This window comes from Salvelinus alpinus, chromosome 32, assembly GCF_045679555.1.
Source record: "Salvelinus alpinus chromosome 32, SLU_Salpinus.1, whole genome shotgun sequence".
Classification (NCBI taxonomy): Eukaryota; Metazoa; Chordata; class Actinopteri; order Salmoniformes; family Salmonidae; genus Salvelinus; species Salvelinus alpinus.
In genome coordinates, this window is record NC_092117.1 from 23,492,817 (window position 1) to 23,518,635 (window position 25,819).

The window sequence follows — 25,819 nt, forward strand, 5'->3', positions numbered from 1 at the left end:
ATGACATTCTCCAGGCACCCACCCTCAGGTGCCGCAGACAAGGCTCCAGACAGCCCACTCCCCCTGTCTCCCCCCCTGTGTCACCGCGTGGTTCCCCAGAGCCACGGACTGTATTACCCGTTCCCGCTTCCTTGTCCCCCATATCCCTGCCTTCATCCCCTGGTTCCCAGAGGGGCACTCTGCGACCATCACGGCCACGCAGGCAAAGGAGACCTCCGGGTCGCTTCAGAGACTTTGTTTGTTCCCTCGGGGACGAGGGACTTTGTGGTGGGGGGGCTGTGTAGCGACCCGCACAGACAGCTGTGTGTTATGTGTTAGGCTAGGAGGTGGTTGTGTTGTACTGACCAGTACCCGGTGTTCGCGGGGTCCGACATGTCAATCAACCTGCTATCTGCCAATCACGGGAATGCCTGGAATGTTCTGATGCCGGGCATCCTGGTGGTTGGCGGAGTGGCGTGGAGGGGGGTTGGGCAGGGGGGTGGAGCATTGGAAGTTAAGACCAGGTTCAGCCTTTGTTCTCTCTCTCTTACGTCTGGGCTTCACAAGAGAAGGTCACGATTGGCTTGTGGGTTATCTGTCATCTCTTTGGCGTGTGCTACGGCCCAAACAGTAGCCTGTGTAAAGTTGGTTTAATAAACCGTCAATTCGCAAACTCAAGCCTCTGTCTGGACAATTGTTCATTTATGATCTAGTCAGGTCATTACAATACTTTTGAATCAGCTCAACACACTGATATCAAAAATGTCTTGCAGAAATAACAATTAAGAAATGATATGCACTTATCAACCCAGTTTTCTGATCAGGACTGTCTTAATGGGTTTTGGCTGACAGAAAGGGAGATGTGTGGTAGAGATGAAGGAAAGGAGCCCTGTGCCAGAAAACCAGGCCCCCACAGCATGCACAGCTCAAATGGATCTTAAAAGCTAAAAATAACAGCAGCCAAACGCTCTGCACCTAGATAATCAGAGCCTACGCATGACCACAGGGCTCTGCTAAACTGCTGAGAGGAAAATAGGCAAAATAATACTGGAATCAATATCTCATGCGGGACACAAGATGGCCCTTCTCATCCTCAGATGACTCACATAATGTATATGAACACACACCCAAAGATGTGTATGCAGCAGTGGTGGCTGGTCGCACTTCAAGTGGGGAGGACGTGCTCATAGTAATGGCTGGAAAGGAAAAAATGGAATGGTATCAAACACATCAAACCCCTTCCATGTGTTTGATACTGTAGCATCATTCCATTCATTATTATGAGCTGTCCTCCCCTCACCAGCCTCCTCTGCTATGCACCTACACTCACACAAACAAGCATGCAGGCACTCAGGCACACGCATATTCAGTTAATGAAGACATGTATCTTTGTGATAACAGCAATTGAATCTGCATGGTTGAAATAAAACATTTAAATGATTGGTACCAAACACATTTAACGATGATTCTCAATAGCTCAGGGTATGTTATTACACATTGAGAACATGTGGTGTCCATGGAAGATGATGATGATGATGATGATGATGATTGGGAAACAGGGAGAATGGGAATACAGAATTAAAATACACTGAACAAAAATATAAACGCAACATCTAAAGTGTTGGTCCCATGTTTCATGAGCTGAAATAAAAGATCCCAGACATTTTCCATACGCCTAAAACACGCATTTCTCTAAAATGTTGTGCACAAATTTGTTTACATCCCTGTTAGAGAGCATTTCTCCTTTACCAAGATAATCCATCCACCTGACAGGTGTGGCATATCAAAAAGCTAATTAAACTACACAAACATTACACAGGTGAACCTTGTGCTGGGTACAATAAAAAGCCATTCAAAAATGTGCAGTTTTGACACACAACACAATGCCACAGATGTCTCAAGTTTTGAGGGAGCGTGCAATTGGCATGCTGACTGCAGGAACGTCCACCAGAGCTGTTGCCAGAGAATTGAATGTTCATTTCTCTACCATAACCAGACTCCAATGTCGTTTTAGAGAATTTGGCAGTAACGTCCAACCGGCCTCACAACCGCATACCACGTGTATGGCGGTGTAAGGACGAGCAGTTTGCTGATGTCATAATTGTGAACAGAGTGCCCCATGGTGGCGGTGGGGTTATGGTATGGGCTGGCACAAGCTACGGACAACAAACACAATTGTATTTTATCGATGGCAATTTGAATGCACAAAGATACTGTGACGAGATCCTGAGGCCCATTGTAGTGCCACAACATTCCACAGGCCACAATCAACAGCCTGATCAACTCTATGCAAAGGAGATGTGTTGTGTTGCATGAGGCAAATGGTGATCATACCAGATACTGACTGGTTGTCTGATCCACGCCGCCTACTTTTTAATAAAAAAAAAACCTTTGACCAATAGATGCATATCTGTATTCCCAGTCGTATGAAATCCATAGATGAGGGCCTAATTAATTGATTTCAATTGACTGATTTCCTCATATGAATTATCACTCAGTAAAATCTTTGAAATTGTTGCATGTTGTGTTTATATTTTTGTTCGTTAGAGAAGAAGTCCCAGGGGAGAACCATATTAGTGGGGAAACAGAAGGGGGAAGACAGTCAACCTCCATAAGACTGCCATGGCAACACAAATACACCGCTAATTAGTTATCATTCAAATGTGCACACTTACTCTCTCGTGCACCATGCCAAAACAAACGTGCACACTCACATACACCCGCACCAAAACTCAATGGGATTGAGAACAAAGTAAAGCAATTTCTCCAGTCAGGTGACATTCTACGCAGTGGTGGAATCAAAGGAAACTGAATTTAATCCTAAATTGACCTTGAGGGAGATACTGAATCAATGCAGAGCGTAAATGGACTTGCCTTTGACTTGAATCAATGAAATAATCCCCTCTTTGTAGGTTAAACAATGGCAGTAGCAGCTGTATTCTGTATTTAGCAGCATGGTTATCAGCCAGGATGGTTATCAGCCATGAAGGTAATCAACCAGAATGGACAGAACATACTGTGTCGTGTCTTGCCTTGATGAGCTCTACCTAGACTTGTGTGTTCCCGTTGGGGTGTGTTTTGGGGTAAGGTCTGGCTGCCACCAGAGGATTCTTCCTCCTCCTCAGTAGGCTATTTCTCTGGTCTGATCTTGGCCAGCGTCCACTCCGTCCTGCCAAGCTGCTGGAGGTTTATGGCCCGCATTTGTCACACTGCTCAGCTCCTTTGAAGCTGCTACAGAATAATAGGCTACAAACCACAGCACTAGCTACTGACCGTTGCTAAAATCAAAGCGCTGTGACGTTTGTTTGCTCACTGATGTTAATAAACGGTTTGCAGCTTACTTGCAAGAGGATATAGAAAGAGAGGCGCAAGGGAGAGGGAGAGTTGGCAAAATGATAATCACTCCTTTTCAAGCTTAAATCAATTTGAATTAATTTATGTATACAACACATTAGAGAACATATTTAAGGAGTTTAATGTACATGCTACATTTCTGTGAATATTGATAGGTCTAGTGGAACATCAGTACATTACCTTTCCTGGGTGTCGTCATTCATAAGAACAATTGAATTGCAGGATGAGGGGAATGTCAGATGACAAAATATCTACAAATAGCACATAATGGATGTGTTATACTGCCCATGATGATTCAGTGTAAGGCATATTTTGGCTGAGAGCAGCTGTGACATAGACCGATATGCTGATAATGAAGACAAGCTCCTAAGGCAAGCCTCCATTCTACACATTCTGACAAACCCTATACCATCTCCATAGAAGCATGATACCCATTACATATAGATTATACTGTATCTATCTTATTTAATGATGGGCTGCTCAACCAAATCACATGAACTACTGCACTGCAAACGCAAGCATTTCATTATTAATAACGCCTGCTGTAGATAATAGGACAATAACTCATAAATACCCCTGTCATTCCTGTGTATAGCAAGGCTTTTTTTTAATGGTGATCGGTATTGGAACTGGAGGTCAAACCAGACATCTGCTGTTCAAGAAGAATATGAGGTTTGGTGGCTCCAGGAATTTCATCATTCCAGGAATGCTAAACAAATTGTTACGTTCTTCAAAGTTCGAAGTGGCAGGTGGCAAGTGGAAAGTGCTCGTATTTTCATTGCATCACTTATTGGATCAGTTCAAGCCAGTTTGCTGTAGGTAACTATTAATGCAAGTCCTTATACTGTCATCAGAAAGGACTAAACACTTCTGTGTCGTCCCTGTTCTGAGTAAAGTGGCAATCCATCTCTGGAGGACAAGTGGAGCTGGGGTCTGAAAGCCAATCCAAAATATATAAACTGATCTCACATCTCACCGCCATAGACATCTAAGGAACCTCATCTCAGGCCTGCTTAAAACTGAATTCATTATCAAAAGCCCCTCTGATAAAAAGGAAACATCTCTACCATTCAGTCACTTTGTACTCCGTCACCTTTGGGAGCATGGGTTTGCTAGACATGTTACTGGACCGAGGGAGGTCGTTTCTATGCTCAGTTTAGGCTACCCAGGGTTGCCCCGCTTTTCAAGAAGCAATGGAGCATCTCCTGGTGAAAAGTCTCAAAAACACACCTTGTCAACTCTCCGACAATTAGTATTTTACCCTGTGTCATCCTGTATCTCTATCTTATGTCCGTATCTCTTCTATCCGATTCATGAAGCATGAGCCATGTTTCACTCTTGTTTTGAGTTTGTCATAGGGCATCGTCAATTATTCACATTTTCCTCTACATATTGAACATGTTTCCTTTTCTGCACATAAATATTTAAAGGCTCTTCCCTCCTTAGGACATTTCACCAGGATAAATCAAAGTAACATGAGGCTTTATTGCGGAAGCTTCAGAGAGGAATTCAATCTAATGTCAATGCATGAGAATGTATTTCTGCATTCTGTTAGAGATGCAGGGTCAGAAATATTCAAATTGATTGAAAAGTAAATCCAAAAGAGCTTTCTGATAACCCCTGCTAGACTAGTAATGATAAATCATGTGCATAGCCATTTGATTTGCCATCATGCCTGTTACTGGGGAGCCATTTTCAAGACTTGGTGATTGAGCAAATCTTAATACGGTAATTGAATATACACTGCTCAAAAAAATAAAGGGAACACTTAAACAACACATTGTAACTCCAAGTCAATCACACTTCTGTGAAATCAAACAGCCTTTCCTGTCCACTTAGGAAGCAACACTGATTGACAATAAATTTCACATGCTGTTGTGCAAATGGAATAGACAACAGATGGAAATTATAGGCAATTAGCAAGACACCCCCAATAAAGGAGTGGTTCTGCAGGTGGTGACCACAGACCACTTCTCAGTTCCTATGCTTCCTGGCTGATGTTTTGGTCACGTTTGAATGCTGGCGGTGCTTTCACTCTAGTGGTAGCATGAGACGGAGTCTACAACCCACACAAGTGGCTCAGGTAGTGCAGCTCATCCAGGATGGCACATCAATGCGAGCTGTGGCTAGAAGGTTTGCTGTGTCTGTCAGCGTAGTGTCCAGAGCATGGAGGCGCTACCAGGAGTCAGGCCAGTACATCAGGAGACGTGGAGGAGGCCGTAGGAGGGCAACAACCCAGCAGCAGGACCGCTACCTCCGCCTTTGTGCAAGGAGGAGCACTGCCAGAGCCCTGCAAAATGACCTCCAGCAGGCCACAAATGTGCATGTGTCTGCTCAAACGGTCAGAAACAGACTCCATGAGGATGGTATGAGGGCCCAACGTCCACAGGTGGGGGTTGTGCTTACAGCCCAACACCGTGCAGGAAGTTTGGCATTTGCCAGAGAACACCAAGATTGGCAAATTTGCCACTGGCGCCCTGTGCTCTTCACAGATGAAAGCAGGTTCACACTGAGCACATGTGACAGACGTGACAGTCTGGAGACGCCGTGGAGAACGTTCTGCTGCCTGCAACATCCTCCAGCATGACCGGTTTGGCGGTGGGTCAGTCATGGTGTGGGGTGGCATTTCTTTGGGGTCCGCACAGCCCTACATGGGCTCGCCTGAGGTAGCCTGACTGCCATTAGGTACCGAGATGAGATCCTCAGACCCCTTGTGAGACCATATGCTGGTGCGGTTGGCCCTGGGTTCCTCCTAATGCAAGACAATGCTAGACCTCATGTGGCTGGAGTGTGTCAGCAGTTCCTGCAAGAGGAAGGCATTGATGCTATGGACTGGCCCGCCCGTTCCCCAGACCTGAATCCAATTGAGCACATCTGGGACATGTCTCGCTCCATCCACCAACGCCACGTTGCACCACAGACTGTCCAGGAGTTGGCGGATGCTTTAGTCCAGGTATGGGAGGAGATCCCTCAGGAGACCATCCGCCACCTCATCAGGAGCATGCCCAGGCGTTGTAGGGAGGTCATACAGGCACGTGGAGGCCACACACACTACTGAGCCTCATTTTGACTTGTTTTAAGGACATTACATCAAAGTTGGATCAGCCTGTAGTGTGGTTTTCCGCTTTAATTTTGAGTGTGACTCCAAATCCAGACCTCCAGGGTTGATAAATTTGATTTCCATTGATAATTTTTGTGTGATTTTGTTGTCAGCACATTCAACTATGTAAAGAAAAAAGTATTTAATAAGAATATTTCATTCATTCAGATCTAGGATGTGTTATTTTAGTGTTCCCTTTATTTTTTTGAGCAGTGTACTTGGCAGTATATACGCCATTCCTTTTCAAACTTTATTTAGCTGTCTGCGATATTTTCCTTGAAAACCAGTTGGTCGATGCGGTGCAGTCCCTGTTCTGTTTCACCTCTTCTGTCGCCATGTAAAGTGTGGGTGAAAAAGGGAGTCTGATAACGTTATTGCCGATGTAAATGTCCAATGTTTACTTCACCATGATAGCATCACATACAGTGCATTCGGAAAGTTTTCAGATCCCTTGACTTTTTCCACATTTTGTTACATTACAGCCTTATTCTAAAATTGATTAAAAAATATGTAATTCTCATCAATCTATACACAATACCCCGTAATGACAAAGCGAAAACTGGTTTCTAGAATTTTTTGCAAATGTATTAATAATAAAATAATATATTATTATTATTAGCTGACTACACTGACTATGCTAGTGGCAGACTCCACTAAGCTGGCAGGCTGGCTAACAGCCTGCTGCCTGGCCTGCACCCTATTTCATTGTGGCGCTACAGGAGTTAGAGCCCTGTCTATGTTGGTAGATAAGATGAGAGCACCCCTCCAGCTAGGATGGAGTCCGTCACTCCTCAGCAGGCCAGGCTTGGTCCTGTTTGTGGGTGAGTCCCAGAAAGAGGGCCAATTATCTACAAATTCTATCTTTTGGGAGGGGCAGAAAACAGTTTTCAACCAGCGATTGAGTTGTGAGACTCTGCTGTAGAGCTCATCACTCCCCCTAACTGGGAGGGGGCCAGAGACAATTACTCGATGCCGACACATCTTTCTAGCTGATTTACACGCTGAAGCTATGTTGCGCTTGGTGACCTCTGACTGTTTCATCCTAACATCATTGGTGCCGACGTGGATAACAATATCTCTATACTCTCTACACTCGCCAGTTTTAGCTTTAGCCAGCACCATCTTCAGATTAGCCTTAACGTCGGTAGCCCTGCCCCCTGGTAAACAGTGTATGATCGCTGGATGATTCGTTTTAAGTCTAATACTGCGGGTAATGGAGTCGCCAATGACTAGGGTTTTCAATTTGTCAGAGCTAATGGTGGGAAGCTTCGGCGTCTCAGACCCCGTAATGGGAGGAGTAGAGACAAGAGAAGGCTCGGCCTCAGACTCCGACTCGCTGCTTAATGGGGAAAACCGGTTGAAAGTTTCTGTCGGCTGAATTTCCCTCCAGAAGCCATGAGAAAGTTGTCCGGCTGCGGGGACTGTGCGAGGGGATTTACTAGTGGCACAGACGCTGTTTCATCCTTTCCTACACTGAAATTACCCTTGCCTAACGATTGCGTCTGAAGCTGGGCTTGCAGCACAGCTATCCTCGCTGTAAGGCGATCGTTCTCCTGTATATTATGAGTACAGCGACTGCAATTAGAAGGCATCATGTTAATGTTACTACTTAGCTTCGGCTGTTGAAGGTGCTCACGAACCATGTCCAGATAAAGCGTCCGGAGTGAAAAAGTTGAATGAAAAAAAAAGTTGTGTGGGAAAAACTAAAAATATATAAACGGTAATTAAAAAGTAAAAACCGTAAAGTTGTCAGGTAGCAAAGTAAGGTTGGCAAGGTTCTCTTTAGGAAACCTGGCACCATCCCTAAGGTGAAACATGGTGGTGGCAGCGTCATGCAGTGGGGATTCTTTTCAGCGGCAGGGACTGGGAGACTACTCAGGATCGAGGGAAATATGAACGGAGCAAAGTACAGAGAGATCCTTGATGAAAACCGTCCCCAGAGAAAACTGTCTCCAGAGAAAACTGTCTCCAGAGCGCTCAGGACCTCAGACTGGGATGAATTGTCCAACAGGACAATGACCCTAAGCACACACCCAAGACAATGCAGGAGTGGCTTTTGGACAAGTCTCAATGTCCTTGAGTGGCCCAGCCAGAGCCCGGACTTGAACCCAATCGAACATCTCCAAAGAGACCTGAAAATAGCTGTGCACAACACTCCTCATCCAACCTGACAGAGCTTGAAAGGATCTGCAGAGAAGAATGGGAGAAACTCCCCAAATACAGGTGTGCCAAGCTTGTAGCGTCATACGCAAAAAGACTTGAAGCTGTAATCGCTGTCAAAGGTGATTCCACAAAGTACTGAGTAAAGGGTCTGAAGACTTATGTAAATGTGATATTTCAGCTTTTTATTTTTAATACATTTGCATAAAATATATTGTGTGTAGATTGATTAGGGGGGAAAAAACAATTTAATAAATTTTAGAATAAGGCTGTAACATAACAAAATGTGGAAAAAGTCAAGGGGTCTGAATACATTCTGAGTGCACTGTACATGTTACATCTGGTGTCACCCTGAATGATGTCCCCGCACCTCACTCATAGTTCTCTAGTTCCAGTATAGCACCCACTCATCTACACACTCCTTGAGCTAGGCTTATATAGCCTACTATCAATAACTGATAGAGATAGGCAGGCAGACCAGTTAATAATCATATCTTGTTAGTTTAACTGATGAACCAGCTCAATGGTAGATGAGACTGAAGCCATGTCTGATGACCCAGCTTTGATTCAACATGTACTTTGATCTAATTCCAAAATCTCTGTGCATTTTCAAATTCACAGCGTGTCACATTTTGCAAAGCAGTCTGGGAAGAATCTCAGAATTTCTGACTTTGGCAATGACTTTACCCATGCAAACCTTCTTTCAACATCTCCCTCTGAACACTGAAATACAAGCTATTGCATTGATATTTAATACCAAGGACCAAAATATTTTGGGTCATGATTCTAGTAATATACTGATAAACATAACATGATAATTTGACGGCCAAACCCCAAACAAGGGGCATGTCCAGGAGTTGTAATTCTGCCCATAAATCCTCTTAGAGGTGGGAAGCAATCAGATTTCAAGGATGAGCAGTGAATCCCAGCTTTCAATAGTTTGGGTGTCACAACTGGGTCACAACTAGGCCACCCCATCCCCACCCTGTCGGCACACACGCAAACACACACACACATACACACACATTCAAACACACACACACATACACACACATTCAAACACACACACATACACACACATTCAAACACACACACACACAAACAGGCAAGCATGCACAGTACACTCTTAAATATGACCTAAAGTCAGACAGACAGCACATCAATTAATGTCATTTATTGAAAAGGTTAATGTTCACTATCGCTGTACTGTAGCTGGACGTGGTACAGTACATTGAGTTGCCTAAGGCCTCATGAAAGGGAATAGGCCCACCAAACATGGGAATGGGCTCACTTTAATCTTAGACTAGAGGCAGCAGGATTGAAGAGTTCCTAATAAATCTTGTTTATAGCACCCATCAGATCCTAAATGGCTCTGATTCCACTTCGGACTGTCAAATCAATAGAATACAGCAGTAAATGATCTCAGTGAAACATGGGCTAATGGAAGGTATTCCAGGGCCCGTTCTCAGAGCATGCGCAGATCAGCTGGCAGGCATATTTACTGTCATTTTCAACCTCTCCTTGTCCCAGTCTGTAATCCCCACATGTCTTAAGATGACGTCATGCCACAATGACTACTACCCTGTAGCACTCACATCTGTAATCATGAAGTGCTTTGAAAGGCTGTTTATGGCACATCTCAACTCTATCATCCCAGACACCTTAGATCCACTCCAATTTGCATACCGCCCCAACAGATCCATAGACGATGCAATCTCAATTGCACTTCACACTGCTCTCACCCACCTACAGTGCCTTCAGAAAGTATTTATACCCCTTGATTTATTCCACATTTTGTTGTGTCACAGCCTTAATTCAAAATGGATTAAATAGATGTTTTTTCTCACACATCTACGCACAATACACCATAATTACAAAGTTAACAAATTTAGCAAATTTATTGAAAATGAAATCCAGAAATATCTCATTTACATAAGTATTCGCACATGTACATGTTAGAATCACCTTTGGCAGCGATTACAGCTGTGAGTCTTTCTAGGTAGGTCTCTAAGTGCTTTGCACACCTGGATTGTACAATATTTGCACATTATTCTCAAAAAATTACTCAGGCTCTGTCAAGTTGGTTGTTGATCATTGCTAGACACCCATTTTCAAGTCTTGACATAGATTTTCAAGCTGATTTAAGACAAACTATAAGTAGGCCACTCAGGAACTTTCAATGTCATCTTGGTAAGCAACTCCAGTGTATATTTGGCCTTGTGTGTTAGGTTATTGTCCTGCTGAAAGGTGAATTTGTCCCCCAGCGCATGTTAGAAAGCAGACTGAACCAGGTTTTCCTCTAGGATTTTGCCTGTACTTAGCTCTATTCCATTTATTTTTATGCTAAAAAAAACTCCCTAGTCCTTGCCGATGACAAGCATACACATAACATGATGCAGCCATCACCATACTTTTTTTGCAGTTTTACTTTAGTGCCTTATTGCAAACAGGATGCATGTTTTGGAATATTTTTATTATGTCAGGCTTCATTATTTTCCCTCTGTCAATTAGGTTAGTATTATTATGGAGTAACTACAATGTTGTTGATCTATCCTCAGTTTTCTCCTATCACAGCCATTAACTGTTTTAAAGTCACCATTGGCCTCATGGTGAAATCCCTGAGCGGTTTCTTTCCTCTCCGGCAACTTTGTTTGGAAGGACACCTGTATCATTGTAGTGACTGGGTCATGTTAAATCATGTTAAACACTATCCATGCAACTTATTACGTAACTTGCTAAGCAAATATTTACTGCTGAACTTGTCATAACAAAGGGGTTGAATACTTATTTACTCAAGACATTTCAGCTTTTCATTTTTTATTAATTTATAAACATAATTCCACTTTCACATTATGGGGTATTGTGTGTATGCCAGTGACACAAAATCTCAATTTAATCCATTTTAAATTCAGGCAGTAACACAACAAAATGTGGAAAAAGTCAAGGGGCATTAATACTTTCTGAAGGCACTGTAGATAAGAGGGATACCTACAGCACAGCGTAAGCTTAGGACCCTGGGACTGAACACCTCCCTCTGCAACTGGATCCTGGACTTCCTGACGGGCCAACCCCAGGTGATGAGAGTAGGCAACATCCCCTCCGCCATACTGACACTCAACATGGGGGCTCCACAGGGGTGTGTGCTTAGTCCCTTCCTGTACTCCTTGTTTTCCCACGACTGCGTGGCCACGCACGACACTACGGTGGTAGTCCTGATCACCGGCGACGATGAGACAGCTTAGAGGGAGGAGGTCAGTGACCTGGCAGTGTGGTGGCTGGACAACAACCTCTCACTCAACGTCAGTAAGACCAAGGAGCTAATTGTGGACTACAGGAAATGGGGGTGGGTGAGCAAGCCCCCATCCACATCGATGGGGCTGTAGTGGACCTCGTCAAGAGCTTCAAGTTCATTGTGCTCAAATCACTAAGGACTTAAAATGTTCCACTCACATGCACACAGTTGTGAAGAAGGCGCGACAGCGCCTCTTCCCCCTCAGGAGGTTGAAAAGGTTTGGCATGGACCCTGAAATCCTCAAAAAGTTCTACAGCTGCACCATTGAGAGCATCTTGACTGGCTGCATCACTTCTTAGTATGGCAACAGCACCGCTCTCGATCACATGGCGCTACAGAGGGGGGTGAGGACAGCCCAATACATCACTAGGGCCGAGCTCCCTGCCATCCAGGACCTTTATATCAGGCGTTGTGAAAGGAAGGCCCAGATAATTGTTATAGACTCCAGCCACCCAAGCCGTAGACTGTTCTCTCGGGTTTATGCATGGCAAGAGGTACTGCTGCATCAAGTCTGAGACCAACAGGCTCTTGAATAGCTTTTATCCCCAAGACATAAGACTGCTAAGTAGCTAACAGAATGGTTACACAGACTATCTGAGTTGACCATTGTATTTAATTTGTATTTTGTGCACACTCACACAACTCTACACACTCACGCATACTCACACTCCAACACACACATAACATGAACACCCATTTTAACTGACTCTACAGACATACACAAACACACTCACATACAATCATAGCTTACGGTGCTGCTACTCTGTTTATCATTTATCCTGATACCTAGTCACATTACCCCCATACATATCTATTTCTATCACTCCAGTATCATGTACATTGTAAATATGTTATTGGAACTGACCCTGTATATAACTTCTTACTTTCTCTTGGTTTTCTTATTTCTTGTTTTTGTTCTACTTTATGTTATTTTTTTATGATACATTGGGGCTGGCAAGAAAGGCATTTCACAGTACTTGTGCATGTGACATTAGAAATTGAAACTTTATATGTGAAACTAATAGGTTTGTATTTCACTTTATAAACAACACACTTGTTTGATGAGTATTGTATGAAAAATGGCTTATTCATATAATCTAATAAGTGACAACATTTCAATGAAGATATTACCCAGTCTTATATGGTACAGAATACTGTCTATCAATACAATCCCAATCACTGGGATGCTTGTAACCGCATCATGTGTGTGACTAATGATCGGTGCATAATTCTGTTTAGCTGCTCCTCCAGAGTGATGAGAAATTAATCTGGATTAAGGATGGCTTGAGTAAAAAGTAATCTAGCATAGTGCCAGTGAGCGATGCTAAAGCATGGCTGCTTGACACCCTGATTCAATATTCAATGCCTGAGACAAAGTAACATCCCTTTCAAATTGTATTAGGGGAGAGTGGGGTAAGTTGAGCCAAAGGGGTAAATTGAGCCACCCTTGTTTCTAGGAAACCATACACAAAATGTATCTTATGACCAAATTTTTAGGAAGAGGTCATCATTTCATAGAGTCTGTGAAGGAAGAAACCACATGGAAAAAGTGGTAAGCAAGTTAGATTAAAAAAAAAAAGATTTTCAAGAAGTTAGATTAATTGATTGTGTTAGAGGTTTTATGATGCTTGTATCTACATCAAAGTAGATACTTTTAAGATTGTTCTATACATCAGTTGGGGTCTCTATAAATTTTAATATGAGGTCCTAAACCTGCATGAAAGTGTATCCTTGTAGCAGTGTGGGCTAATATAGTCAAAATGTTTGCCTTGGGGTAAGTGGAGCCAATCACCATGGGGTAAGTTGAGCCAACAGTTGAGCCTATGGCAAGATTAGCAAATTGAAGTGTTTTCTTCTTAGGTGTAATGCAAGGCATTATTTGTCACGTTCGTCATAAAGATCGGACCAAGGTGCAGCGTGGTATGCGTACATTCCTCTTTTATTAAAGAAAGCACACTGAACAAACTAACAAAACGAGCGAAGTGTGAAGCTATATGAATAGTGCAGACAGGCAACTAAACATAGAATAAGAACCCACAAACACCAAAGGGAATGGCTACCTAAATATGATCCCCAATCAGAGACAACAACAAATATGGGAACGATATGGGAACCATATCAGGCCACCATAAACATACAAATACCTCGACCTTAAAACCCTAGACATACAAAAACCCTAGACAATACAAAAACTAGTGTATCCACCCTAGTCACACCCTGACCTAACCAAAATATAAAGAAAACAGAGATATCTCAGGTCAGGGCGTGACATTATTGCTGGTATATGAGGTAACAACAGGGCCAATGTTAAAAGTGTAAAAAAGTCCAAAGTGTTTGTTAGGTGTTAAGCCTTTGTTAAAATATGTTTAAAACATACAAAGACAAAAAAGTGATTGTGTTGAATTGCATTTGGGAAATAAAGATAAGCATGGTTTTAAAAAGGTAGTGGTAATATTTCATTCAGTACAGACAGTAGGCAGCTTAATTTACCCTGTCCCCGTGGCTAAATGTTTCCCTATGCCTGGGGTAGATTGTGCCAAGAGTCCAATTTTTTGGGACAAACTGTGTTTTAAAAACTGTAAAGTTTACATGAACTCTGATTATTTCCAGGGATACACATCCTGCTGAAAATATATTTAGATATCTTTGTTAGAAAGAATACTGTATTACATTTAACCTATTCTCCCCTACTGTAGAAAGGCCACCTGAATATATACTATCTGCATGGCAGACATAATTGGGCCCGACAAGTAGACAAGTAATTCTAGCAAATATACACTCTTGTCAAGTCATTAGAAACATGTCCCTCTGCGGGTAGCACATCCTTCTAGAACTGGAAAATAACCAGATAAAGACTTATGTAGGAACTGCACTGACTTTAGTTGTGTTCTTTAGTTTTATTTATACTGAACAGAAATATAAACGCAACATGCAACAATTTCAACGGTTTAAATGAGTTACAGTACAGTTCATGTAAGGAAATCTGTCAATAGAAATACATTCATTATGCCCTGATCTATTGATTTTACCTGACTGGCCAGGGGCGCAGCCATGGGTGGGCCTGGAAGGGCATAGGCCCACCAATTTGGGAGCCTGGCCCACCTACTGGGGAGTCAGACCCAGCCAATCAGAATTAGTTTTTCCACACAAAAGGGCTTTATTACAGACATAAATACTCCTCAGTTTCATCAACTGTCCGGGTGGCTGGTATCAGACGATGTGGAGGTTCTTGCTTAGCTTACCATTTTTTATTTGGCGTGGTTACACGTGATCTGCTGTTTTGAGGCCAGTTGGACGTACTGCCAAATTCTCTAAAACGACGTTGGAGGCAGCTTATGGTGGATAAATTAACATTACATTCTCTGGCATCAACTCTGGTGGACATTGCTGCTGTCAGCATGCCAATTGCCCGCTCCCTCAAAACTTGAGACATCTGTGGGATTATTGTGTGACAAAACTGCACATTTTTGAGTGGCCTTTTATTGTCCCCAGCACAAGGTGCACATGTGTAATGATCATGCTGTTTAATCATCTTCTTGATATGCCACACCTGTCAGGTGGATGGATTATCTTGGCAAAGGAGGAGGATGTAAACAACAGGAATGTAAACAAATTTGTGCACAAAATGTGAGACAAATAAGCTTTTTGTGTAAATGAAATGTCTGGTATCATTTATTTCAGCTCATGAAACATGGGGTGAACACTTCACATGTTGCGTTTAAATTTTTGTTCAGTACATTCATATTCAGCATGTATTATCTAAAGGACAAATGTCTCAGTGTAAGCACCTTCCGTTTAAATGAATGAATGTGTGTAATGGCTGTCAAAGTCGTTCTCCTCCTCAGACGAGGAGGAGCATGGATCGGACCAAGATGCGGATTGATAATTGTACATGTTTAATGTAAATAACAAGAAAACACTACAAAACAACAAACGTGACATACCTCAAAACAGTCCTGTGTGGTCCAAACACTGACACAGGAAACAAACACCCACAAAAGCCTACTGCCTATGGCTACCTTAAATATGGCTCCCAATCAGAGACAAATGAATGACAGCTGTCTCTGATTGAGACCCAATCTAGGCAGCCATAGACATAACTAGACAACCTAACAAACACTATCCCATACAACACCCATAGACTAACCAAACACACACAACATACAATGCCCACCCCAACTCACGCCCTGACCAACTAAACATAATCAAAATAACATAAAAATAGGTCAGGAACGTGACATAACCCCCCCCTCAAGGTGCGTACTCCGAACGCACCACCAAAAGTCTAGGGGAGGGTCTGGGTGGGCATCTGTCCACGGTGGTGGCTCCGGCTCTGGACGCTGTCCCCACACCACCATAGTCACTCCCCGCTTCCGTATCCCCCACCCAATGACCACCCTCCAACTAAACCCACCTAACTGAAGGGGCAGCATCGGGATAAGGGGCAGCACCGGGATAAGGGGCAGCACCGGGATGAGGGACGGCAGCTCCGGGCTGAGGGACGGCAGCTCCGGGCTGAGGGACGGCAGCTCCGGGCTGAGGGACGGCAGCTCCGGGCTGAGGGACGGCGGATCCTGGCTGGCTGGCGGATCCTGGCTGGCTGACGGATCCTGGCTGGCTGACGGCTCTGGCCGGTCATGGCTGGCTGACGGCTCTGGCCGGTCATGGCTGGCTGACGGCTCTGGCCGGTCATGGCTGGCTGACGGCTCTGGCCGGTCATGGCTGGCTGACGGCTCTGGCTGATCCGGTCTGGCGGAAGGCTCTGGCTGATCCGGTCTGGCGGAAGGCTCTGGCTGATCCGGTCTGGCGGAAGGCTGTGGCTGATCCGGTCTGGCGGAAGGCTCTGGCTGATCCGGTCTGGCGGAAGGCTCTGGCTGATCCGGTCTGGCGGAAGGCTCTGGCTGATCCGGTCTGGCGGAAGGCTCTGGCTGATCCGGTCTGGCGGTCTGGCGGACGGCTCTAGCGGCTCCTGTCTGGCGGACGGCTCTGTAGGCTCATGGCAGACGGGCGGCTTTGCAGGCTCATGGCAGACGGGCGGCTTTGCAGGCTCATGGCAGACGGGCGGCTTTGCAGGCTCATGGCAGACGGGCAGTTCAGACGGCGTTGGGCAGACGGGCAGTTCAGGCGCCGCTGGGCAGACGGGCAGTTCAGGCGCCGCTGGGCAGACGGGCAGTTCAGGCGCCGCTGGGCAGACGGGCAGTTCAGGCGCCGCTGGGCAGACGGGCAGTTCAGGCGCCGCTGGGCAGACGGGCAGTTCAGGCGCCGCTGGGCAGACGGCAGACTCTGGCCGGCTGAGACGCACTGTAGGCCTGGTGCGTGGTACCGGAACTGGAGGTACCGGGCTAAGGACACGCACCTTCAGGCTAGTGCGGGGAACAACAACAGGGCACACTGGACTCTCGTGGCGCACTCTAGGCCTGGTGCGTGGTACCGGAACTGGAGGTACCGGGCTGAGGGCACGCACCTTAGGGCGAGTGCGGGGAGAAGGAACAGTGCGTACCGGGCTCTGGAGACGCACAGGAGGCTTGGTGCGTGGTGCCGGAACTGGAGGCACTGGGCTGGAGACACGCACCATAGGGAGAGTGCGTGGAGGAGGAACAGGGCTCTGGAGATGCACTGGAAGCCTGGTGCGTGGTGTAGGCACTGATGGTACTGAGCTGGGGTGGGAAGGTGGCGCCGGATATACCGGACCGTGAAGGAGGACACGTGCTCTTGAGCACCGAGCCTCCCCAACCTTACCAGGTTGAATGGTCCCCGTAGCCCTGCCAGTGCGGCGAGGTGGAATAGCCCGCACTGGGCTATGCAGGCGAACCAGGGACACCACCTGTAAGGCTGGTGCCATGTACGCCGGCCCGAGGAGACGTACTGGAGGCCAGATACGTTGGGCCGGCTTCATGGCATCCGGCTCGATGCCCAACCTAGCCCTCCCAGTGCGGCAAGGTGGAATAGCCCGCACTGGGCTAAGCACGCGTACTGGGGACACCGTGCGCTTTACCGCATAACACGGTGTCTGACCAGTACGACGCCCTCTCACTCCACAGCAAGCCCGGGGAGTTGGCTCAGGTATCCTACCCGGCTTCGCCACACTCCCCTTTAGCCCCCCCCCAAGAAATTTTTGGGTGAGCCTCTCGGGCTTCCAGCCTCTCATACGTGTTGCGTCCTCATACCAGCGCTCCTGGGCTGTGGCTGCCTCCTTCTCCTCCCGAGAGCGGCGATTCTCTCCCACCTTAGCCCAGGGTCCTTCTCCATTGAAAATTTGCTCCCAACTCCATTCCTCCTCTCTCCATTGCTTTAGTTCTTGCCCTCCTTCCTCAATCCGCTTGGTCCTGTTGTGGTGGGTGTTTCTGTAATGGCTGTCAAAGTCGTTCTCCTCCTCAGACGAGGAGGAGCATGGATCGGACCAAGATGCGGATTGATAATTGTACATGTTTAATGTAAATAACAAGAAAACACTACAAAACAACAAACGTGACATACCTCAAAACAGTCCTGTGTGGTCCAAACACTGACACAGGAAACAAACACCCACAAAAGCCTACTGCCTATGGCTACCTTAAATATGGCTCCCAATCAGAGACAAATGAATGACAGCTGTCTCTGATTGAGACCCAATCTAGGCAGCCATAGACATAACTAGACAACCTAACAAACACTATCCCATACACATACAACACCCATAGACTAACCAAACACACACAACATACAATGCCCACCCCAACTCACGCCCTGACCAACTAAACATAATCAAAATAACATAAAAATAGGTCAGGAACGTGACAATGTGTGATAAAATAGGTAGTACATTAATTAGGATAATTCAGTAAAGATAGGTAGTACATTAATTAGGATAATTCAATAAATACCTAAAGCAAATCTAAATGTAATTGATAGTTAAGGAAAATATGCCCTTTTGAAATTGCGAACAATGTGTGGGAGGATGGAAGATTGGATATAGGAAGGAGGGGGGAGTGGGATTAGAGTTGGCTGCTGCAGCATGCTGGAGAAGTGACATTTTCCATGGGATATCCATCACTGGGGCCTAATGGTTTTCAGGAGCACTTGCTCGCGAAATGGCATTCTTAAAATGGTTAATTAATAAATGAATGTGTGATGAATGGCTCCTGTTGTTTTCTTTGCTTATGAAATAATACAACATTTTTACTGACTCTAATGATCAAAGAGCACACTTAATTCTAATCTAGTAAATTCTGATTACTTTGGACACCATCAGAAGACAGATAAGGGAATTGAGTTTGTATGCATTGCTAATTTGATGTATGGCTCAGCTTTGTGTAATTCAAGGATCATAATAGACAACGTGATGGAAAAATAATATCTATCATTGGAGTAATGGAGTCATAGGTACAAAGTTGATTGATCACTGCAAGAAAATCCCTCCTGCACAAATCAATAGGCTATGGTGATCCAACAACCGGAGTCGAGGACAGCAGAGTGGATAGAACTAGGAGAGCATTACATTGTTGTTTTTAGATGAATCCAGTCTTGACACAGTAGATAGTAAGGCCAAGACGATACCAGTATCATAATACTCATTAGTACCATTGCAAGGAAACTAAACACAAAGTGGATTTTACTTATTTAGGAAACAGCACTAATGTTGGAAAGAAACTTCATTACGTTGTCATCCAGAGTCACATTTATTTATTTTCGAAGCTGTAGCACACAATATTTTACATACAGCAGGATTTTAAAGGACCAAAGAGTTTGGTCGACTTCGTGTTTTCATATTTTTGCAAAGTAAAAAATATTGCGATACTGGTATTGTCACAGCCCTAGTAAATAGGCTATGGGCAGTTTCACGGTAACAGAATTGCTCTGATTTTTCACTTAAAATGTATCCCAAACAAAAAACATTGATTTCAAAGTTTAACAAACCCTACCATTCTATGCACAATGACTACTTTTAACAATTTACACTGAACATTTTACAAAAACACATTTACTGTGCAGATGCAAAGTTTGGTAACAGAATTTCGGTAAAATCTACCTCCGTTTTTTGTGTCCACGTTTTCCAAAAACTCTAAGATTCAACGAGGTCTGCAGAAAGAATGAAGTGTCAGCTATGACATGACACATTGACTACAGTAGAGTTAAGTATAGTACAGTAGACCACAGTAGAGTATAGTGTACACAACTCTAGTGTGCTCTACTGTGTACAGTACTGAACTCTACTTTACTGTACTGTACTGAGATGTCCAAACTTGAGAAACCAGCTGTGGTGTGTGACTACTATGACTTCCCATTGTAGCCAATTAAAATGCAGAAATCCTATTACCAATTGTTCAGAAATTCGTATACCGATTTGGTAACGGAATTGATATCAGTAAAAACACTAACTATATAATTGATATGTCTACCTTTACTTTTGTGAACTTTCATTATCCTCCATCATTTACATTTGAGTAATTTAGCAGAAGCTCTTATCCAGAGTGACTCACAGTAGTGAATGCATACATTTCCGTACCGGTCCCCTGTGGGAAATGCTCTACAAACTGAGCCACACGGGACCATCCCCATGAGGGAGAATTTCAAGGCTCAAGGCAATGTTTCCTAAACTTACAGAAGGCAGAAACATTTCTACAAAACTACAAGTGTTAATATCAGTTGGCAGATGTCTATGTGCAAATCCGTGTTAATGTGGTGTCTTTTCCTATGATATGACATTCAAATTATTTTCAGCCCACATTTGTTTCAGGCCTGGATTTTATTTGAATGTTACCACCCACAAGCATGGCATTGTTTATTGCAGAAACAGCTGCAAAGTTATTCCTCTACGTGACTGAGATGAGCCAAATAGCCTTGTGTCCACTTGGCCGCCTGAGCCATGGAGCTAATAAAAATATGGGGTGCAAACGTATGATTTTTCACCTTCACTTTTTCTGCCAGAAAATTATCGTAATACATTGGATAATTTGTAAATGTTTACATATTTTTTAGCTAGTCTGTATTAAAAAAATGTATATAACAATTTTATAAATAGTATAATTGTGTGATATGATAGCATTTTGCAAACCCGCTCTCCTCATCACCCCAAAATGAATGGTTTTGACTACTAAAGTTTTGTTTCACTACACATTCCATTGCTTTGATTGGTGTAACGTTAGCTAGAAACCACAAGTGTCTATCCAGATAATGAAAAGGCACCCGCAAATGAAAATTCAAGGAACTTATAGTTACATGTCATTTGTGCCATGCATGATCATGAGCAAAATAATTGTAGCCTATCATGCCACTTCCCCTGTAAGAACCATGAGTATGGGCTGAATTGACTTTGCTGTACCGTAGCCGAAGCCTGCCAGCAAACTACCAAAGATTGCACTGTGTCCATTACAATGTAGAAAAATGCATATCAGCTATCTTTCAAAAGTTACCCATATAACCAGAGCTACAACTTATTATTTCTACAGCAGATTCGCAGCTGCAATTTATGGAAGATGCCAAAACTTTAGAGATAAGTCAAAGATAGGCCAGTGGTTTCCATCTGTGGCAAAGTTTTCTCTAAATCAATGCTTACGACAAATCCAGCTCCAGAACCAGGTACATTAGCTCCAGATCCAGGTACATTAGCTCCAGAACCAGCCATAGAGCCAGCTAGCTAATCATTTGAATATGATGTAGTTAGAAAAACAGCAACAACAGATAATATTAGCTAGCTAGATAAGGTTGGCAAGACAGCTAGCTAGCTAGCTAGATAAGGTTAGCATGCTACTGTAGCTAGCTACACTGACAGACGTTCATCAACACCACGTGGAAATTCGTTGAACAGACATTTCTTAAAAGAGAATATGGAATCCAGTGAGGATGCTGACAGTAATCTTCCCGGAAAGCAAAATGATGCAACAACCTCTCATTATCCATTACACTGGATAATTTATTCCTGCAGATTTTACCCTTCCATAAGGGGAGTTACTAGCCACAACCATAACCATCATCACTATCCCCGCCTTTCATCCATAAAGAACTTTAGACTTTGTGAATTTCACATTGGAAACTGCACATTATACAACAACTCAGGATTCTATCACACAGATTTTTATTGTCTGAATTCAAAAAGAGGCTGAATGGCCCTGTGCTCATTCTTATACACCTGTCAGCAACGGGTGTGGATGAAATAACCAAATCCACTAATTTGAAGGGGTGTTATACAATGAGCACACAGCCATGTAATCTCCATAGACAAACATTGGCAGTAGAATGGGATTTACTGAAAAGCTCAGCGACTTTCAACATGGCACCGTCACAGGATTCCACAGTTCCAACAAGTCAGTTCATCAAATTTCTGCCATGCTTGAGCTTCCCCAGTCAATTGTAAGTGCTGTAATTGTGAACTGGAAACGTCTAGGAGCAACAATGGCCAGCCGCGAAGTGGTAGGCCACACAAGCTCACAGAACAGGACCATCGAGTGCTGAAGCGCATAGCGCGTATAAATCGTCTGTCCTTGGTTGCAACACTCACTACCAAGTTCCAAAACACAATAACTGTTTGTCGGGAGCTTCATGAAATGGGTTTCCATGGCCGAGCAGCCGCACACAAGCCTAAAATCACCATGCGCAATGCCAAGCGTCGGCTTGAGTGGTGTAAAGCTCGCCACCATTGGACTCTGGAGCAGTGAATCAAACTTCACCATCTGGCAGTCCGATGTACGAATCTGGGAGAACGCCAGGAGAATGCTACCTGCTCCAATGCATAGTACTAACTGTAAAGTTTGGTGGAAAATGAATAATGATCTGGGGCTGATTTTTATTTCAGGCACTTAGTTCCAGTGAAGGGAAATCTTAACACTATAGCATACAATAACATTATAGACAATTCTGTGATTCCAAATTAGTGGCAACAGTTTGCGGAAGGCCCTTTCCTGTTTCAGCATGACAATGCCCCCATGCACAAACTGAGGTCTATACAGAAATGGTTTGTCGAGATCGGTGTGGAAGAACTTGACTGGCCTGCGCAGAGCCGTGACCTCAACCCCATCCAACACCTTTGGGATGAATTAGAATGCCAACTGCGAGCCAGGCCTAATTGCCCAGCATCAGTGCCCAACCTCACTAATGCTCTTGTGGCTGAATGAAAGCAAGTCCCCACAGCAATGTGCCAACATCTAATGGAAGGCCTTCCCAGAAGAGTGGGACCAACTCCATATTAATGCCCATGATTTTGGAATGAGATGTGCGACGGGCAGGTGTCCACATACATTGAACATCTCATTCCAAATATATATATATATCTCATTCCAAATATATATATATAAACTAATGGTAAATCACCCAACCAAGGCACATTTGATCTTTTTTCTCGATTTGCAACACAAAACCAGCCAATGTCTGGAAGTATTTAAATGTATTGATTAAAAAAAGAGTTAATCGCAAATTAGAAAGAAATAGTGACCTTAGCTTCTTCTCAAACCAAGCAGTAATTACAGATAGTGGTGACTCACGTGTTTTTCGGTTCACATGGGTCCATGTGGGAGTGGAGGCAGGCCTCTCCGTGGTGTGCTCATGGGTCCACATTTGTGTGGAGTCGTGCAGCACAGTGGGGTTAGAAGGTTTCGGGCTGGAGGTGGTAAAAGTGGAGGCGGCGACTGGTGCGGCGGTGGTTGTGGTAATAAGGGGGCCTTGTGGTCCTCCGCCCCCAGAGTTGCCTTGGCGCTGTGTGGTGCTGCGAGGTGTAACCTGGCTGCCTGATGCACCACCCACCCTGGCTGTAGTAGTGGTGCCACCAGGGTGGTTGGCGACGACAGTTCGAGTTCTGCCCCTCACTGCCGTGACGGTGGTTGAGGTGGGGTTGGCCACGATAGTAATGGTTGTCGTGGTGGTGGTACTGGTGGTGTCTGAGTTCTTGGGCAAGGCGCTGGGCTTGGAGAGATGGGGGGGAAACATGGGGTCCTGTCCTATACCCTTGGCGTCCACCAGGTCTGTGGGCACGTAGTCCCTAACAGAGCCCACCACAATCCATTTGAGCAGCATCAGGCTTAGTCCCAAGCCAATGAAGCCTATGAGTAGAGGGACAACACATAGCCATGTCTGCTGGCGGGGCCACAGGGTGCAGCCTCCACAGCGCAGGCGCCCTGGTTCTTGGGCTTGGACCTGCTCTCGCTCCCCACTCCCCTCTGGACACTCCTCCAGGATCACCGCCCCGGATGTGACTGCTCCGGAGCTCTCGCTCATCCTGCACGCGGCTTAGCAAGGGTTAACCTTGGGGCCAGGCGCGTGACGGGCATGGGCAGCACGAGGCAGAATGACAGCCGACAATGCTGGACATCAAGAAGGAAACACACGTTCAACAAGATGCTCACAAACGCATACACACAGACACACACAGTAACACACACATACAGATACGTACAAACAAACACACTCAGACACACTCAGAGATGCACAACAGAGGTGGAAAAAGCCGATGTAGGCGCGTTGGAACTTGGAATGATCTTTAGTCCAGTTGAAATCCTGCCCAAAAGCGACCAAGACTTCCAACTCCGAGGACGATCCAGACAAAATAGATGAAGAAGAGAATAGAATAGCCCTTTTTATTTCACACCGTTTCTCATTCCCTCGGTCAATATTCCAAGATGGGGCGTTTGGGTTATCGATGCTGATGAGAAAAACTTACAGGGGCTGTTCTGAATCCCTCACCTACAGTAAGTAGGCAAGGCAGATAGGATCCTTGGGTTTCTGCAGCTATCTCTCCTTAGCTGAGTCAGCTTCTCAGCCCCCCGTCAGAGAGAAGAGAGATTTGCCCTGGGTGTGCTGTTGCTCCCTCTTCAGACCACCCGCTCTCTACAACATCCACAAAGGTACTCTCTTTTTATGCTTTTTTTTTCTTCAGTTTTGGAGCAAAACCAACCCAACTCCCAGCACTGAGTTGTTTGCTATTCTCCAGTGGGAAAAAAGACAGAATCCATTGATGGCAACGAGAAGAAAAAACAACCCTGGAGCTTAGAGATAGAGAGAGAAAAGGATGGGTGAATGGTGGCAGTAAAGGGTGTTTCTGTCGTTTGCGATGCGTTGTCCCCTTCCTCTCCTACCATAGCTCAGGTTCCCCAAGCTGTCCGCTCTCTGCCCCACCGTGTCTGTGCACTGCCTGTTAATGCAGCAGAGAGCTAGAAACCTGCCCCTTATACGCCAACTACATTCGCGTACTGAGAAAAAGAGAAGAGAGAGAAGATAAGGATCCTCTCAGAAAAAGACAGCAAAGGAGATGTAGAAAGAGAGAGGGAGCCGTTGAAAACCACCCTGTACCACTCCTCTCCCCGCTCCTCTACTTCAGGTCCCTCTATGAGGAATGGCAGCCTTCCAGTCAGTGTTGTGATTTGTTGCAGTTTTTGCTGTTTTTGTCTCTCCAGGGATTGCTTCAGGATGATTAGAGATCTCCACAACAGACTCTTCGGCTTTACAGCCTGACCCTCCTGTGGTTTTAGCCAAGGATGCTGATCCAGCAGACCGGTGGCTCTGGTATTCGAATCAGGGAGACAGCTGCTTCCCTGCCCTGCTGCTGCCGATGCTGAGAGAGAGAGAGGGAGTGCAAATGAGAGAGAGAGAAAAAAGCAGGGACTGAGCAGAATGTGCACACTGGTAGAGCGAGAGGGAGAGAGAGAGAGAGAGGGAGGGAAGTGAGAGAGAGAAACAAGGCTGCACCTGCTAGCTCCACCAGCATTTGGAAGATTGCCCGCCTCTGAGAGAGAAAGAGGGAGGGGCAGAGGGAGAGAGAAAGAGAGAGAGGAAGAGAGAGAAGGAGAGAGAGACAGAGAGAGAGAGAGAGAGAGAGATAGTGAGAGAGAGAGACAGAGAGAGATGAAGAATGCATGCACAAATCCTGGGCAAAGCTCTGCAGTATTAGCAGACTGACGCATGTTACCAGAACAGAACAGGCTGCATCTTAGTATCAGCAACACCGGCAGAGCAGAGTCACAATGCAG

General features: G+C 45.0%; 1 protein-coding gene across 2 annotated transcripts in view; it reads right to left on the reverse strand.

The window, feature by feature from the left end:
* LOC139562391 (pro-neuregulin-3, membrane-bound isoform) overlaps positions 1-25,486 on the reverse strand; it is a 421,017-nt gene extending 395,531 nt beyond the window's left edge. For both annotated transcript variants that reach the window (XM_071380085.1, XM_071380084.1), the window contains exon 1: positions 23,342-25,486. In XM_071380085.1, coding sequence (XP_071236186.1) covers positions 23,342-24,071 — 730 coding nt within the window. In that variant the 5' untranslated portion in view covers positions 24,072-25,486. The remainder of the gene's footprint in view (positions 1-23,341) is intronic.
* Positions 25,487-25,819: the final 333 nt, after the last annotated feature.